This window comes from Chiloscyllium plagiosum, unplaced genomic scaffold (assembly GCF_037043375.1).
Source record: "Chiloscyllium plagiosum isolate Xiang-an unplaced genomic scaffold, Cpla_swu_hap1 HiC_scaffold_51, whole genome shotgun sequence".
NCBI classification, from domain to species: domain Eukaryota; kingdom Metazoa; phylum Chordata; class Chondrichthyes; order Orectolobiformes; family Hemiscylliidae; genus Chiloscyllium; species Chiloscyllium plagiosum.
The window spans coordinates 31,399,912-31,418,203 of NW_028270189.1; the positions used below are offsets into that span (position 1 = coordinate 31,399,912).

Below are 18,292 nucleotides of genomic sequence, written 5' to 3' on the forward strand. Positions count from 1 at the left end.
CCTCAGATCATCTTATAAACCTTTATCAAGTCACCCCTCATCCTTCGCCGTTCCAATGAGAAAAGGCCTAGCACTCTCAACCTATCCTCGTACGATCTGTTCTCCATTCCAGGCAACATCCTGGTAAATCTTCTCTGCACCCTCTCAAAGCTTCCACATCTTTCCGAAAGTGAGGCGACCAGAACTGCACACAGTACTCCAAATGTGGCCTAACCAAAGTCCTGTACAGTTGCAACATCACTTCACGACGCTTAAATTCAATCCCTCTGCTAATGAACGCTAATACACCATAGACCTTCTTACAAGCTCTATCCACCTGAGTGGCAACTTTCAAAGACCTATGAACATAGACCCCAAGATCCCTCTGTTCCTCCACCTCACTAAGAACCCTACCGTTAACCCTATATTCCGAATTCTTATTTGTCTTTCCAAAATGGGCAACCTCACACTTGGCAGGGTTGAACTCCATCTGCCACTCCTCAGCCCAGCTCTGCATCATATCCAAGTCCCTTTGCAGCCGACAACAGCCCTCCTCACTATCCACAACTCCATCAATCTTCGTATCATCTGCAAATTTACTGACCCACCCTTCGACTCCCTCATCCAAGTCATTAATAAAAATTACAAGCAGCAGAGGACCCAGAACTGATCCCTGCGGAACTCCACTTGTAACTGGGCTCCAGGCTGAATATTTACCATCTACCAGCACTCTCTGACTTCGACTGGTTAGCCAGTTTTCTACCCAATTGGACAAATTTCCCTCTATCCCATGCCTCCTGACTTTCCGCATAAGCCTACCATGGGGAACCTTATCAAATGCCTTACTAAAATTCATATACACTACATCCACTGCTCTACCCTCATCCACATGCTTCGTCACCTCCTCAAAGAATTCAATAAGACTTGTAAGGCAAGACCTACCCTTCACAAATCCGTGCTGGCTGTCCCTAATCAAGCTGTGCCTTTCCAGATACTCATAAATCCTATCCCTCAGTACCCTTTCCATTACTTTACCTACCACCGAAGTAAGACTAACTGGCCTGTAATTCCCGGGGTTATCCCTATTCCCGTTTTTGAACAGGGGCACAACATTCGCCACTCTCCAGTCCCCTGGTACCACCCCCGTTGACAGTGAAGATGAAAAGATCATTGCCAACGGTACTGCAATTTCCTCTCTTGCTTCCAACATAATCCTCGGATATATCCCATCAGGCCCGGGGGACTTGTCTATCCTCAAGTTGTTCAAAATGTCCAACACATCTTCCTTCCTAACATGTATCTCCTCTAGCTTACCAGTCCGTTTCACACTCTCCTCTTCAACAATACGGTTCCTCTCATTCTTAAATACTGAAGAAAAGTACTCATTCAAGACCTCTCCTATCTCTTCCAACTCAATTCACAGTCTCCCACTACTGTCCTTGATTGGACCTATCTTACATGAGGGTAAGATACATGTCAAAGTTAAACATAAATAAATAAAACAATAGGATGCAGCAGGCCTGATTATCAGACACAGCCGGCCTTGGGAGCCCAGCAATTCCAACCCTGCCAAAACATCGTAGGATCATCGAGCTAGTGGATAGAAAACATCAGCTCTCTGCCTCCCTCTAACTTTACAAATGGAGATGATGCTATTAGCCCAATAGTCAGCAATGTCAACATCCCAACCAAGCCAAGTATTACTGTGACTAATAAGGATTATAGTGAAAGGGTTAACTGGAGCTGTGATTGACTGTGATTGATGCCAGTCTCCATTGATACTAACTGTGTCATTGAAGGGTTTCCCTCTTCTATTAGTAAGGGGCTTCCTTCAACATGTTATTCCATATTATCAGCGGCAGCGTCATCCTCAAGATGATTGGGCTCAGCAGCTACAGGAAGAGGGAGAGGAAGAGACTCTTAGAACAACAGACTGGAATGTTCCAACAATGGATCAGAATCTGAGAACATTAGACTAGAATGTTACAACAATGGACAGTAGTTTATCCTCGGGTCTATACTTGCTTTCTCAGGATTGGGCATGGTTAGAGTTGCGGATACGAGCCGTACTGATGATTATTCAGGCAAGTTACTATTCTATCCTCGCTATTATTGGTGTTCCGGGTAAGCCTATTTCTGTCCATTCTATTAGCGATGATGAAGGTTATTGCTATTTCTGTTATTTATATTTAACAAATATATAACCTGTTATCCTCAGTTTCAGTCACAAATTCCACTTCATTTCTATCAATTTCGGAATCCTCACTCATAAACATCTAAGAAGGAACAAGACTGTTCAGACACGAGTTTTCCTTTTGCCCTGAACTGTTTTATGTCTCTATATTCTCTCTGTTTTCAACCCTGCCTACACCCTCCACTATAATATCCCCAGTCTCTAGCTCTGCCTCAGTGCTGTTGCAAAATAAGCCATCATCTGCCCCCTTGTTAACTTCAGATTTCATGACTCAAGTTCTTTTCTGACCACTCTTCCAGTTACAAATATTTTGACTACAAACTTGTACTTATCTCTCTAATTATTTCTTAATAGGGACCTCATATCAGAATAATAATGTCACTGGCCGTGTTATGACTCTAAACGCAATTTTTTCAAATTCTACCAGAACCAATGATAGAACTTAAATTCAAATGGCAACAATTGGAAAGAAACCTAATTTTACAAACGGAAAGGATAAACCATCAGGATTTATTTTATTATTTAAGCCATAGCTTTTGGTAAAGAAACCAAGTGTGACACAAAAAGGTTGGCTCCATATTGTCTTCACAAATGGTCTCGCAGTCAACGGCAATTAGTGATGGATGACAAATGCTGCCCTTGCCAGTGATGCTGACATCCTGCGAAACAACAGAATTAAAAGTGAAATAAACCAAGGAACTGTGGATGATGAAGATCTGAAATAAAATTCCCCAGCGTCTCAAAATATTGGAGAATCTCAGCAAGTCTGGCAGCCTCTGTCAGGAAAAAAAAAACAGATAAAGTTTAGAATCTAGTGACCCTATATCACAACTGAAAGCAACTGGGAAGTAATGTTATTTATATCAGTGATGGTCGGATGTAGGAGGGGGAGGTAAGTTGAATGGATGTAGAAATCCATTCTAGAGAAAGAAAGAGAGAGAGAGAAATGAAAAGCAAACATAGGAACTGCTGATGATGAACCAGGAGGAAAATAACATTGGAGCTTATTCTAAAATTCCCCCTTTTCCCATATTCCTGAATATCATGTGAATTTAGATGTGTCCCTGTTTACATTGAGTTATATTCCAGCTGTTTTTCTCCTGTGAGTGTGATGATCAACTCCATCGATAATACTGGTGTCTCCTTTATAGTTGCTGAGATAAAAAGAAACGGAATGTCACATTGTCAGCTGATATTTTTTGGAGAAGGGAACTGTAGCTGTAGGGCTATGCAGAGATGTAACTGTTTTTTTCTGCTGAGAACAGAAACATTTTCAAGACTGAGTGGTGCACCATGTGTGTGGGGATTTGACTTGCTCCAGTAATTACAGAGGAAAGAGACGTTATGTGGACGCTTTTCACAGGTTTGTGTTCTCAGCTGCTGCGTCCATTCACAGAGACCCAAGGCTATGTTGACCCTACTCTGGACGAGATATGAGCACTGCATTTACAGAGTGTTTTGGGTCCACGGTAAACACATGGAGTCGTGGCTACACAGAAAGGAAGCTCTGTACACAGGGCACTGCATGATCCTCCCAGGAATTTCCAGGAACATTTGTCTAAGCTGGACCCATTCCAAGTGCAAAACGTGAAACCAACGTCATTCAAAAGTGAGGTGGTCACTGAGCTGTGACCTTCAAACTCATACCAGGAACACGACTGTGCTGACACTCACCATGAAGTGAACTGGATTGATTCTGAAACTTTCCAAGCAGAGTGGGTGACATATCCATCACCATGAAGTGTATTCGATTTAGTCTGGAACTTTCCAGGCGGGACTGAGCGACATATCCGGAATGCAGTCCTCCGATATATCACTAGCTGAGAGAAGCCACCTGCCTGCTGAGAGGAATACATTGGCTCTGTCTCCACAGAAGAAGGTGCAGAAACTAACTTTCAGAAATACTAGGGAACAGGGGCCCTGGTGAAAATGAGGGGCTGCACGAAATTAGAATTAATGAAGAGTATGTCTTTGAAAATCTAATCTAATTGAAGATTAGTATGTTGCTGGAACTGATGAGCTACATACCCGAATATTGAGGAGGTGGCAACAGAGCTAGTGAAAAAATGACTGACTATTCGTCAAAGCTGGTGAGATTCTGGAAAGGATCCTGCAGACTGGAAAAAGCTATTGTAAACCTAAACATTTAAAACAGGACGAAGAGGGCAAACAGAAAAAATAAATAGCTTGATGTCAGCTGTTAGAAAAACATTGAAACCTTTTATAAGGAATGTGACAACCGGACACTTGGAAAATAATGATATGATTTGGTAGAGTCTGCCTAGATTCAGGAAAGGGAAAGGATCTTTGATAAACCTGCTGTAGCTTGTGTAGATTGTCCGTTGTGATATCGAAAATTGACAACCAGTGGGTGTAGAGGATTTGATTTTTTCAGAAAACGTTCGACACGGTTGAATACTGGTGAGTGGGGAATGTTAGAGTCCATGGTAAGTAAGGGTGGAACACACAGAATGGATCAAAAACTGGATAATGGGCAAAACGAAGAGAGTCATGTTTTTCTCTGGGTGGAAGTCTTGTGGGGTATCAGAAGGATCAGTGGGCAATAGCTGTTCGCAAGGTATAACATGATTGAATGGGAAACACAAATAAAATGATTCTCTTTTAAGTTTATTAAATGGTGAGAGGTTGGGAAGTTCTGTTGTTGAAGAGGACCTGGATGTACTTGGTTATAAGTCACTAACATAATTCAGATGGGATAGTAAGCAATTATAACTGGAAATGTTACCTGGTCTTTCATGCAAAATACTTGAGTACCACAGTAAATATACCTTACTCAATGGTAGTATTTTGTTGAAAGAAAACTTGGGGTATTATATACAGACTGAGTCTACTTCATCAATAATGATCATCACGTCACCGAGACAGTGCAAAGGAGTTTCACCATACTGAACCCTGGCATGATGGTATCATCAGGAGAGAGAGCGGTATCTGTGTAGTTAACGTGTAGCACTGTGAGAGAATACGGAGGTGAAAATTGACGGTTATGGACGGACACTCATTTTGTCCCAAGCAGCCAATGATAACGTGAGAAATTTCGTACTTTCCATAGGATGTTCGATTCCCAATAGTTTACGTGCCAGTGTATAGACCTCATTTCGGTTAACGGAGAGGTACAGTCTCTGAATGAACTCTGAACACTGTAATGCACAGTTACTGCGTGACCCTCCACTTAACGTTACATTGTGCATAATCCTGTCAGCAGCCACAATACCGTCATTCTGAAACAGTTAGCTATTCCCCACCAGCTTCTGAATTCCGGAGAGAACATAGGTCTGTTCTCTCAGCGACGCAAGATGATTTTGGGACTCGTTAAAAAATGGCTTAATTCCCCCTGCCAGAAAAGCATGCTAACATAACATGGATGCACTACAAATAATGAAGCCATGAGGAATACCATGGAACAATCCATCTGTGCAGTTCCTGCTCCATTTGTTTGTTATGCTGAAGCATCTCTGATACTTTCTTGTTCCTGTGTTAATGACTTGAGAATCTGAATGGCCTCTTCCTGTTCCTTTGTAAGCGACTCCAGGTGCGACATGGTCACTTTCTGACCCATGTAGGTGATGTGTGGGCGTGAGCAGACTCCTTGTCTTCCTGTGTAACAGCAGGAGGGATTGAATGGCCTATCCTTCTGCTTGTCCAGTAGTTTTGATGGGCCGAATGACTTTCCCATATTCCTGTGAAGCCAGATTGATATAGTGAGTGAACTCCTCCATTTATTGTGGAAATGTGCAGCGCTGTTTCATGAATGTTACCGACAGTGTAACAGCACAGGCTTGAACGTTGTCTCAGGCTTGTTGCACTTGGACGCAGACTGCATCAGGAGGTCAGGGATGACAAAGCTTTCTGAATATTGTGTAACGTACAGTAAATGTCCCCATTTCTGAGCTATGTGGGCTTAATGGGATGAATGGCCTGCTTCCTCACAGCAGGGATTCTCTGTTGAAAAACTGGGGATGCCTGGGCTGAGGTAGCTACCCAGAGGATATCCTGCAGAGATGTCCCACGGCTGAGATGATTGATGCCCACCGATGATAAAAATATTCCCTTGTGCTGTGGATGACTCCAAATACTAGAGAGTTTGCAATGGATTCTCATGAAGTGCAATTTTGCTCAGGCTCCTTGATGTCATCCTCAGTTAAATACTGCCTTGATATCAGGGACAGTCGCTCTTTGGTAAGTCCTTGTTTTCACCTCTATTGCTCATATCAATAGGTCATCGTGTAGGAGCAGGCAGTGATTTCTTCAAACAGTGGGTGGTGAATGTCAGGAATTCTCTATTCCAGAGAGTTAGGAGAGCTACAGCAGTAACTGGCCTCAAACTGCACCTGTCTAACAAGTTGGAGTGTCTGAATGGAGCATCAGAATAGGAGCAGGGTTAGATCGTTAGACACTATGAACCTGCTCCACCAGGCACTACCTTTGTGGCTGATCAGATCGTGGTCTCAGCCCCACTTTCCTGTCTGTATTCCATCATCTGTGACTCACTTCTCTGCCAAATATTTACCTAACTCAGCTTTGGATAAATATGAACAAAGAGGTACCACATACCTCTGTAGAAGAGAATTCCCACTCATATGACCCTTTTAGAATTTCTCCTCATCTCCCTTACAGTGTCATGCAGCACGGAGAACTGTCTACATAATTCATACATCCCAATCTGATCTAGTACTATTTGCCAGCATTAGGTCTGTATTCCTCTAAATCCTTCCTATTAGTATGCATATCCAGATGCCTTTTAAATATTGTAACCGTACCAGCCTCCATCACTTTCTATGAGAGCTCATTCCATACACACACCACAACCTGCATGAAAGCATTGACTCTTTACTATCTTTCTCCTTTCACCTTAAGCCTTTGTCCTGTAGATTTGTACTCCCCTAATGTGGGAAAAAAAGAACTTGGCTATTCAGATTATTCATGTTCCTCATGATTTTATAAACCTCTATAATGTCAGCCTCCAATGCTCCAAAGTAAACAAGCCCCAGTCTGTCCAGCCTCTCCCTGTAGCCTAATCCCTCCATGCCCAGCAATATCCTTGTACATCTTTTATGTACCCTCTCAAGTTTAACAACATCCTACCTATAGCAGAGCGTACTGAATCAAACGCAATATTCTAAATCTGGCGTCACCAACATTCTGACCAGTCGCAACACTATCTCCCAACTCGCATAGTCAATGCACTGATCAATAAAGGCAAGCATACCAAACCCCACCTTCAACACACTATCTCCCTGCGACTTCACTTTCAAGGATCTATGATCCTGCGCCCTTTTGTTCAACAACGCTGCCCAGGACCTCACCATTAATTGTATATGTCCTGCCCTATTTTACCTTACCAAAATGCAATACTTCACATTTATCTAAATTTACTCCATCTGTCACTCCTTGGCCCATTGGCCCACCTGATCAAGGTCTCATTGAACTCTGAAGTAAAACTTGCTGGCCACTGCGTCTCCAATTTTAATGTCATCTGTAAACAAAATAAACAGGAAAATATTCACATTTAAATCATTTATATAAATAATGAAAAGCAGTGGATTCAGCACGGCGACTTGTGGCACATCACTAGTCATAGGCCTCCAGTCTGAAAAGCAGTCTTCTACCACCCTGTGTCTCCTAGTTTGTAGTCTAGGTTTGTAGTCATTTGGCTAGCTTATCTTGGATCTATTTATGACCTAACCGTACTGACTTGTCTGCTATGCAGAATCTTGTCGAATGCCTTGCTGAATCTATATGGACAGCGTTTACCACACTGCCATCACCAATCTTCTTTGTCACCTCTTCACAAAATGCAATCAACTTTGTTAGAAATGATTTCCCATGCACAAAGCCATGTTGACTATCCTTCATCAGTTGTTGCATTTGCAAATACATGTAAATCATGCTCCTCTCAATACTCTCCAACAACGTGTCCAACAATGATGACAGGCTCACTGATCTATAGTTCAGGGCATTATTCCCTTTCCTCGTCCCACGCTTCCACTGTTCATTGCAAATGTTAATGTAACCGGGTTGGTGGTATGATCAATAATATTGGTCTCAGACTGTGTGAGGATTAGGAACAAGTCAGGCAGGATTCTTTAATCTGCTCAAATTAACAGGTTTATGACCGAAACAAAGTTACTCAAACTAGGATGGAAGATGAATGACAAACATTTTGACTATTCCAAATCTGTGCATCGATGTATCCCTCTTTAAAATACAGACACATGCACACGTTTGATGACAAACTGAAAAATATAATCTCTGCAGAACGTTAACTTGAAAGAACTGAGCCCAAATATTAATTGAACTCATGATGAAAGGAAACACAAGTGATTGTTCCAAATATCATTCAGCTTATATAGCTATTCTGCTCTTACAAGCTTCTGGTAATGGGATAACTTCCTGGAACAGGTCGATTTAGCTGGATTGCCTTTACTTCAGGCCGTGGGGCGATTCCAGTGAATCCTCGACAGGAATCCTCCATGAGTGGTATAGACGAATGAGGAGTTTTCAGCTCACACACATTTCTGGGAAGAGGAACACACAGAGAGGCAGCAACAGCCTGTTCCTTCTCAGGAATGATGCATTTTCTCCCTCTCTGAGTTGAATCACATAATAATGATATCTGGCCCCAAACTGGACCAAATGAAGTCTGTTTGAACAGTGACTGAACTGGAGGACTCCAACACATTCCCTGCTCCATGTAGGTACATCGCTGTTGCTGTTGGACGCCCAGCCATTTCTTTCGGAATAAATAGTGCCACCAATTTCGAAGATGTGTTTATATGTTCCCGTATACCTTTATAATACAACTTGGAATATCCTCACAATATCTGCATTTCAATGAATGCATCTTATTCTTAAATTAGCTCCCCAGTCTTATTCTCCTATAGAAGATAAAATATTTATCAGGTATTCACCAGCTCAAAACCATATATGGTTAATAATAACGTTTCTCATTCTCAGGCCGAAACATTTCATCGTTCAATGCCTTCATCGCAAGAACGAGTAAAGAGAAACACTTTTGAAACATTTCAAAAGCAATTTGTTTTTCACTTCAGTGCAATTACAACCATAGACAGTACGTCAGATGTGGTCTCAGCAACGGCCTGTACAGATGCATTAAAACATCCTTAAGATCAGCCCCAATTCTCTTTGCAAGTAATTTTCCAATCACGTGCTGCCTGTACAGACTAACTTCATGTGATTTATGTAGCAGGATACACGAATCATTTTGTACCACGGAGTTCTGCATTCTGCCTCCAATTATATAATTTACGACCATTTTATGCTTCTTCCCAAACAGAAACTTCCCATCATCCACATTGTACTGCTTTTTTTGGCGAAGATTTACTCTCTGCCCTCCCCTGTCTGTATCCCATTGCAGACGTTCTGCCTCCACATGAAATCTTGTTGAATGACTATCCTGGTGTATGAGCAAACTGAGCTCAAATCCATTCAGCCCCTTCATCCAAATCATTGTAAACTGTTGATGACCTCACACTGATTCCTGAGGAATTCCACTAATTACAACTTTCCACCCTGAAAATAAGTAAATTATCTCGACTCTGTATTTCCTGGTAGCGTACCAGGGCTCTCCTGCTCCTGTTTAACAGCCTGGAAATGTTGCATGGCCTCCTGCTGTGCTGTGTAGCTGAATGCCGATTTGTTTCTGATCTCAGTGATCCTCCATTCAGGCCATTTGTTGTCAGATGATCAGGTGGAGTTCATACTGTAAATGATCCTGATCCCTGAGAGTTTAAAAGATGAGCACAGAATATAGACTAACATTTGGGGGAATCGCTTTCCAGTCAAAAATGCTGTCTTGCTGATGCAGCGATCGAATCTTCTGCAATGTTAGTCATGCGCTCAATTTTGACCTTCAGACACTGAGGAGGGGGAAGGGTTCCTATTAGCCTGATGAACATGCGTCCCCTTAACAACACAACCAATAATATCCATTATTAATTTAATTTTTGGCTGTTGTGTTTCAAATTGCTGCAGTCACTACACATTAAAATAAGCGATTGTCTTTGAGAGGTGACCTTATAGAGGTTTATAAAATCATGAGGAGTATGGATAGGGTAAATAGGCAAGGTATTTTCACTGAGGTAAGGGAGTCCATAACTAGAGGGCATAGGTTTAGGGTGAGAGTGGAAATATATAAAAGACACCTAACGGGCAACTTTTTCATGCAGAGGGTGGTACATGTATGGAATGAGCTGCCAGAGGAAGTGGTGGAGGCTGTTACAATTGGAACATTTAAAAGGCATCTGGATGGGAATATGAATAGGAGCAGTTTGGAGGGATATGGCAGGTGGGACTATATTGAGTTGGGATATGTGGTCAGCATGGGTGCATTGGACCGGAAGGTCTGTTTCCGTGCTGCACATATCTCACACTCTATGAGTGTAGACCCTATGGCCCAGTCTTCACTGTTTCCTGGGGATGAGAATACCACAGACAGCTCAAACCTAAGGATATAAGATCATCCTTATCTCAATCTTAAATGGTAGAAATTAGATATTTAGAAGTATATGAACCTCACAGCAAGTTAGCTACCCATTTTATAAATGAGGGCACAACTAATAGGAAGGGCATAGTCCATTCAGCCCCTCAAACCTATGTCTGTGTATGTGTGGTTGTGGGCATCTGTGTGTGTGTGCTTGTGTGAGAGCGTATGTGTGCATATGTGGCAAGTATGGGTGTCTGTGTGTGGGGGGGGGGGAGTGTGACTGTCTGTGTCATTGTGCGTGTGTCGGTATGTGTCTCTGCCTGTCTGTCTCTCTGTGTGTATGTTTCTGTGCTGTGCGTGTGTGTGTGCCTGTGTTGAAAGAGTGTGGTGCTGAAAAAGCACAATCGCTCAGACAGCATCCAAGGAACAGGAAAGTCAAAATATAGAACATCATCCTTTCATTAGGAATGAGGCTTATGGGCCAAGAGGGCTGAGGGATAAATGGGAGAGGATGGTGCTGGAGGGAAGGCAATTGTTAAATGAAGGTGGGGTGAAGATGATAGGTTGAAGCGGAGGGTTGAGTGGATAGGTAGGAAGGAAGATGAACAGGTAGCACAGTTCAAGAAGGAGGTGCCGAGTTGGAGGGTTTGATCTGGAATAAAGATGGGGAGGGGAAATGAGGAAACTGGTGAAATCTGTGACTGTGTGTTGCGTGTGTCGGTCAGCGTGTGCACATCTCTGTGCGAGTGTTTGTGTGTCTCTCTGCCTCTGAGTTTGTGGGTGTGTGGGTGTGTCTGTGTGGGTTAATTCTTGTGGGTGTGGGTTTTTTGTGAGTATGTGTGTAGCTGTATGTGTGTCTGTTCCTGTGAGTGTGTGTCTATGTCTGACTCTGTGTGTGTGCCTGCGTCTTTGTGTGCCCGTTTCTGTGAGTGCATGTGCGTGTCTATGTGTGTGTGTGTCTGTGGGTATGTGTTTGTGTGTGGGTGAGTCTGTGGGTGTGTCTGTGGATGTGTGTCTATGTGTGTCTGTGTGTGTGTGTGTGTCTGTGCCTGTGTGTTTATGTGTGTGTCTGTGTGTCTGTGTCTGTGTCTTTGTGTGTGTGCGTGTGTTTGTGTGCCTGTGTGTGTGTTAATGTGCTGTGAGCTGCTGCCCTCCTTCTGTCCCTCTCAAACTGAATTCCTGACGATTTTCACCCTACACCCCTACTGTCGCTGTTGTGGGGAGGCCAACAGAGACTGACAGTAACAGAAAGCTCAACAGGTGTGACAGCATCTGTGGACAGAAATGAAAGGACCCTTCCTCGGGTCTCGTGTCAGGGGAATATTACATCACTTTAAGCAAAATAGAAACTGCCAGACTCGTTCCACATTGATACACACTGATAGACACCCACTAACACAGAGACTTAGAGACACTCACTAGTACACAGAAACTAATACAGACATGGAGTGTCTGTCAGTATTTCTCTTACTCCATAGTAAACTTGTCAATATTTCAATCATTCTGTCTGATGTGTATCAGTATTTAAGTCTGTCCTTAGGGAGTGTGTTAGTATTGCAATTGCTCACAATAGTGAGTAAGTCAGTATTTCTGTGTTGAGTGTGACTGGAGGACAATTTCAATGTTTGCAGATACTAAACCTGGAAGAATTATGAAGTGTGTGGAGGACAGTGTAGGACTCCAACAGGACAGTGACACGTTGGTGTAGTATTCAGGTTTATGATAGATCAGGATCAATGGAGAGCAGTGTGAGGCGATGCACTTTGGTAGAAATAACTCTGAAAGTCAAAATAAAGTCTGCACCATTATAAAGGGCTGTTGGAGCAGAGAGCACTATCTGTATATGAACACATATTTTTGAAGATGTCAGGACAAATGGGGAGAACAGTAAATATCACAGATGAGTTTCAGTATCTGAGCTGTTCACAGGAGGACGTGTAGGAGGCATTCTCCGTGCTCCCTTCCTGGGAGATGCTGGAGACGATGTGTTGTGAGCCCATCCTCTTACACACTGAGACCGTGGGGATTCCAATTGTACCAGCTCAACACAAAAGGGATATGGCTTTAGGGCCACGGTTTCTAAGTTGTGCCAGAGGCAATGGAACAGCCAGTCGGTTTAAAGTGAGAATTGCCCTTCACTGAACATTGCTCCTCACTCTGTTGGTGGGACGCGGATGTTTCAAAATCTTCACACGTGATGTCCTGGTCCTCTCCGGCTCATACCACGGTCCTCCCCACGTGGCGGGGGTGTGGGGGTGATGGAACGGATATCGAGCAACCCACCACCTGGCTTGACCCTTTTTGTCCTATTTCTGGATGTTTCTCCTGGAATGGGAGGAAGTGAGTGAGGGAGGGAGGGTGAAAGTGGGTGGCCCTGCTGATAGTGCTACTGCAGGTGGGGAACGGGGACATGGTGAGGTGTCCGGAGGGAGTCAGTCCACAGGGTTGCATCCATGCAGTGTTATTAGTGTGGGGGGTAAAGTGGAGCGTGAGAGAGAGAGACAGACAGACAGACAGACAGAGAGATAGAGCGACCATAATTCTATTCGTGTTAAAATAGTGATGGAAAAGGTAGACCAGATCTAAAAGTTGAAGTTCTTAATTCGAGAAAGGCCAATTTTGACGGTATTAGGCAAGGACGTTCGAAAGGTGATTGGAGGCAGATGTTCGCAGGTAAAGGGAAGGCTGGAAAATGGGAAGCTTTCAGAAATGAGATAACAAGGATCCAGAGGAAGTATATTCCTGTCAGGGTGAAAGGAAAGGGTGGTAGGTATAGGGAATGCTGGATGTCTAAAGAAATTGAGGGTTTGGTTAAGAAAAAGAAGGAAATATGTCAGGTATAGACAGGATAGATCAAGTGAATCTTTAGAACAATATAAAGGAAGTAGGAGTATACTTAAGAGGGAAATCAGGAGGGCAAAAAGGGGAAATGAGATAGCTTTGGCAATCAGAATTAAGGAGACTCCAAATGGTTTTTAGAAATATATTAAGGACAAAAGCGTAACTAGGGAGATAATAGAGCCCCTCAAAAATCAGCAAGGCGGTCTTGTGTGGAGTCACAGAAAATGGGGGCGATACTAAATGAATATTTTGCATCATTATTTACTGTGGAAAAGGATATGGAAGATATAGACTGTTGGAAAATAAATGGTTACAACTTGCAAAATGTCCAGATTACAAAGGAGGAAATACTGGATGTCTTGAAACGGGTAAAGGTGGATAAATTCCCAGGACCTGATCAGGTGTACCGATAACTCTGTGGGAAGCCAGAGAAGTGATTGCTGGGACTCTTGCTGAGATATTTGTATCATCGATAGTCACAGGTGAGGTGCCGGAGGACTGGTGGTGCCACTGTTAAAGAAGGACAGTAAAGACAAGCCAGGGAACTATCGATCGGTGAACCTGAACTCAGTGGTGGGCAAGTTGTAGGAGGGAATCCTGAGGGACAGGATGTACCATGTTTTTGGAAAGGAAAGGACTGATTAAGGATAGTCAACAAGGCTTTGTGCGTCACAGACTATTGAGTTTTTTGAAGAAGTAACAAAGAGGATTGGGGAGGGCAGAGCAATAGATGTGATCCATATGGACTTCAGGAAGGCATTTGACAAGGTTCCCCATAGAAGACTGCTTAACAAGTTAGATCTCATGGAATACAGGGAGAACTAGCCATTTGGATATAGAACTGGCTCAAATGTAGAAGACATAGGGTGTTGGTGAAGGGTTGTTTTTCAGACTGGAGGCCTGTGACCAGTGGAATGCCACAAGGATCGGTGCTGGGTCCTCTACTTTTTGTCATTTACATAAATGATTTTGATGCGAGCATAAGAGGTACCGTTAGTAAGTTTGCAGATGACACCAAAATTGGTGGTGTAGTGGACAGGGAAGAGGGTTACCTCAGATTTTAACCAGGTGGGCAAATGGGCTGAGAAGTGGCATTTGGAGTGTAATTCAGATAAATGCGAGGTGCTACATTTTGGAAAAGCAAATCTTAGCAGGACTTATACACTTAATGTTAAGGTCCGAAGAAGTGTTGCTGAATAAAGAGACCTTGGAGTGTAAGTTCATAGCTCCTTGAAAGTGGCGTCGCAGGTAGATAAGATCGTGAAGAAGGCGTTTGGTATGCTTTCCTTTATTGGCAGAGTATTGGGTAGAGAAGTTAAGAGGTCGTGTTCCGACTGTGCAGGACATTGGTAGACCACTGTTGGAATATTCCATTCAATTCTGGTCTCCTTCCTATCGGAAAGATGTTGTGAAACTTGAAAGGGTTCAGAAAAGATTTACAAGGATGTTGCCTGGGTTGGAGGATTTGAGCTATAGAGAGAGGCTTAACAGGCGGGGGCGTTTTCCCTGGAGCATCGGAGGCTGAGGGGTGCAATTATAGAGGTTTACAAAATTGTGAGGGACTTGGACAGGATAAATAGGGAAGGTCTTTTCCTGGTGTGGGGGAGTCCAGAATGAGAGGACATAGGTTTCGGGTGAGAGGGGAAACACATATAACTTACCTAAGGGGCACTTTTTTCACACAGAGGGTGGTACGTGTATGGAAAGATTTGCCAGAGGAAGTTGGGGAGACTGGTACAATTGCAGCATTTAGGATGCATTTGGATTGGTATATGAATAGAAAGGGTTTGGAGCGATATGGGCCGGGTGCTGGCAGGTGGGGCAAAATTGAGATATCTGGTCACCATGGACGGATTGGGCCAAAGGGCCTTTTTCCATGCTGTACATCTCTATGTGTCTATGACTCTATGAGAGAGAGAAAGAGAGAGCGAGTGAAGGTGTTGCCTGCAGTAGTGAGAGTGGTGGAGCATGAGCCTTGTTTGTGATAAGGTGGGATAACAGACGTACAGTGAGTGTGAGGGAGCAGGGAGAATATGGTGAGCCTTATCCTGACAGAGTGGGGATAGTTGTCGGTACTTGTTCTGTATTGCTGGATATTTCTTCAGACCCCCAATACGGCACTGAGCTGGGTGGTGAGCTCACACCATACTCGATGGATCGGGTATTGTGTCCCACTCTGGGAAGCGAATTATCCTTCTCTGTACTAGCTCATTCAACAGGATCTCCGTTTCTCTGTTGACAAACCGTGGTGTAATTGCCACTTATCTGCCGTGCTCTGGGCAAACTATGTAGGGCAGCTCCTAACTGAGAAACCTCAACCGTGTGCCCATTGGCATTTAAAGATGATACCAGTATCAGGGATCATGGAATATCAGGGGTCATGCAGGCATTTGTGAATAGCTCCAACCATGATAGGTTGGAGAATCGGGCTGGCATTAAATGAGAGGGACATTATGGGGGGAGGAGGGAGTTAATGAGATGAGTTCGATAAGATAGCACCAGGAAACTAGCTCAGTCTCGTACAGACAATTCTTCAGCCACACTCAATGAAAATGTTACTGAGACAAGTTATTGTTAGATTCAACCCAATGAGTCGATGACTCTGCTAACCCTACTCCCAGTTACAAAGCTACAGAACAAATGCTCATCCAATACTCTCAATCATCAGAACTCACACCAATACACTGTTCACCCATCATTCCTGGAAACACTGGCGCATGTTGCAGGATACTATTGAAATGTCTTCATTTCAACATTCGGGAACCTAGGGTCAAAAACTTCCATGACATGGTCTCGCAGTCTCCCCCACTCTGTCTATTCCCCAAACTCCTCCCATTTGATGATACTTAAACTGATTCCCCCGCCATCTCTCTCTGGCAGTGATGTTCACACCGACAGCATCCCTGTGTCATGACACAATGGAGATACGGAGCTGTAAATGGATGGGAGCTGCATATGCTGTCACTTCCAGCATGGCTGCAAGTTTTCCTACGCTGGGCAGTGATCTCACACAATGTTACTGAACAATGCACTGGGATGATGGACACAGTTCCACACCCTGGTCACATTTATAAATCAAAACACTGCTGTGGTCTGCATACCTTTCCACTCTGGGTAGATTGTGGGTTGTGTTGTACAGAACACCAGACAAGTCTGCACAGTGCTCCCTGCTGAACACTTGTCTCATCTGGATTTATAGATCAGTGAACTGCTGAGGTGTGCACAGTGTTCCACTGTGGACTGATTGCAGCGTGGTGTTCAGCAGTTCACTAGCCTGGACTGTACAGTGCCCCATGCTGAAAACATATATCCTCTGGGTTTATTGTGTCTAGTCTGATTCTGTGAGGTGGATTGAGAATGTGATATAACTGATCATTTCAGTTGATATGGCAATGCCTTTATTTTTGTTCTCAATCATGTGATGGACCCTCCAAATCCTGACTCCTCTGGCCAGTCCCATTCTTCAGTCTAGCTCCACCATTCAGTAAGTTGTTCTACCATGAGTAACTGTCCAGTTTCAATGTGAATAACTGTTCTGTATATTTCCCTGGCCTTTGGCCTTGGTCACCCTGGACCATTGGGATTCACCACGATAAACCTCAGTAAGGTCACTCCTCAGAGCCAATGGTCCAGGGAACATAGCCCCAGCCCATTCATACTCTCCGTGTAGATCAACATCACTCGCCACCACCACCCGACCGAACACTGTCAATATACTTGGATATAATTTCTGCACGCTTTCAGGTTTAACAATATCGTTCCTACAGCAGTGAGAACAGAATTAAAAGCAATATTTCAGAAGTGGCTGAGCTGATCGTGTAGGCGAAGGTGAGTATTGCAGATGCGGGAGATGGGAGTCAAGAGTGTGGAGCTGGAAAAACGCAGCAGGTCAGGCAGCATCCGAGGAGCAGAAGAATCGATTTTTCTGGAAAAAGTCAAATTCTTATGAATGACTTTTGCCCAAAACTTCGAATTTCCAGCAGCACGCTCTAAACCCAGTGTAAATCCCAGATGGCCTCCTTCTTCACGACAGCAATTTCCCCTCCCACATAGTCGATGATTTCATCCAGAGCATCTCATCCACTTCCCGCACCTCTGCCTTCGAATCCCACCCCTCGCAATGCAACAGGGAAAGAACACCCTGTTCCTCACCTTCCACCCCACCAAACCTCCAGATACAATGCATTATCCGCCCTCATTTGTGCCACCTACAGACAGACTCCACCACCAGGGATATATTTCCCTCCCCACCCCGATCTGCGTTCCATAAAGAACATTTGCAGCGTGACTCCTTTGTCAGGTCCACGCCAACCACCAATCCACCCCCCACTCCTGGCATCTTCCCCTGACTCCGCAAGAATTGGAAAAACTGGATCCTTACCTCCCCGTTCACCACCGTCCGAGATCCCAAAGTGTCTTCCACATTCTTTGGAGTTTTACCTGCACGTCCACAGACGTCGCCTACAGTATCCGTTGCTCCTGATGACTGCTTGACATTGGGGAGACTGGATGCCAATGTACAGAACACTTCAGAGAACATTGCTGGGGCACCCGCGCACCAACCAGCTCCACCACCCCGTGGCTGAACACTTTATCTCCACCTTCCACTCTGCCATGGACATGCAGGGCCTCCTCCCCATCCAAACCTTAACAACCCGACGCCCGGAGGAAGAGAGGCAATCTTCTGCCTTGGGGGCCTGCATCCACATGGGATCAATGTGGTTTCACCAGCTTTCTCATTTCCCCTACCCCCACGTTATCGCAGATTCAACCTTCCAAGTCAGCACCGCCCCATTACCTGCCCTACCTGTCCA

General features: G+C 44.1%; 1 protein-coding gene across 1 annotated transcript in view; it reads left to right on the top strand.

Moving 5' to 3' along the window:
* The first annotated feature begins 1,970 nt into the window (after nt 1-1,970).
* The window catches only part of LOC148135132 (putative G protein-coupled receptor 139), a 50,051-nt gene continuing 33,729 nt past the window's right edge, over nt 1,971-18,292 (top strand). The window contains exon 1 of the mRNA XM_087985207.1: nt 1,971-2,103. Within this exon, the coding sequence (XP_087841333.1) occupies nt 1,971-2,103 (133 nt within the window). The remainder of the gene's footprint in view (nt 2,104-18,292) is intronic.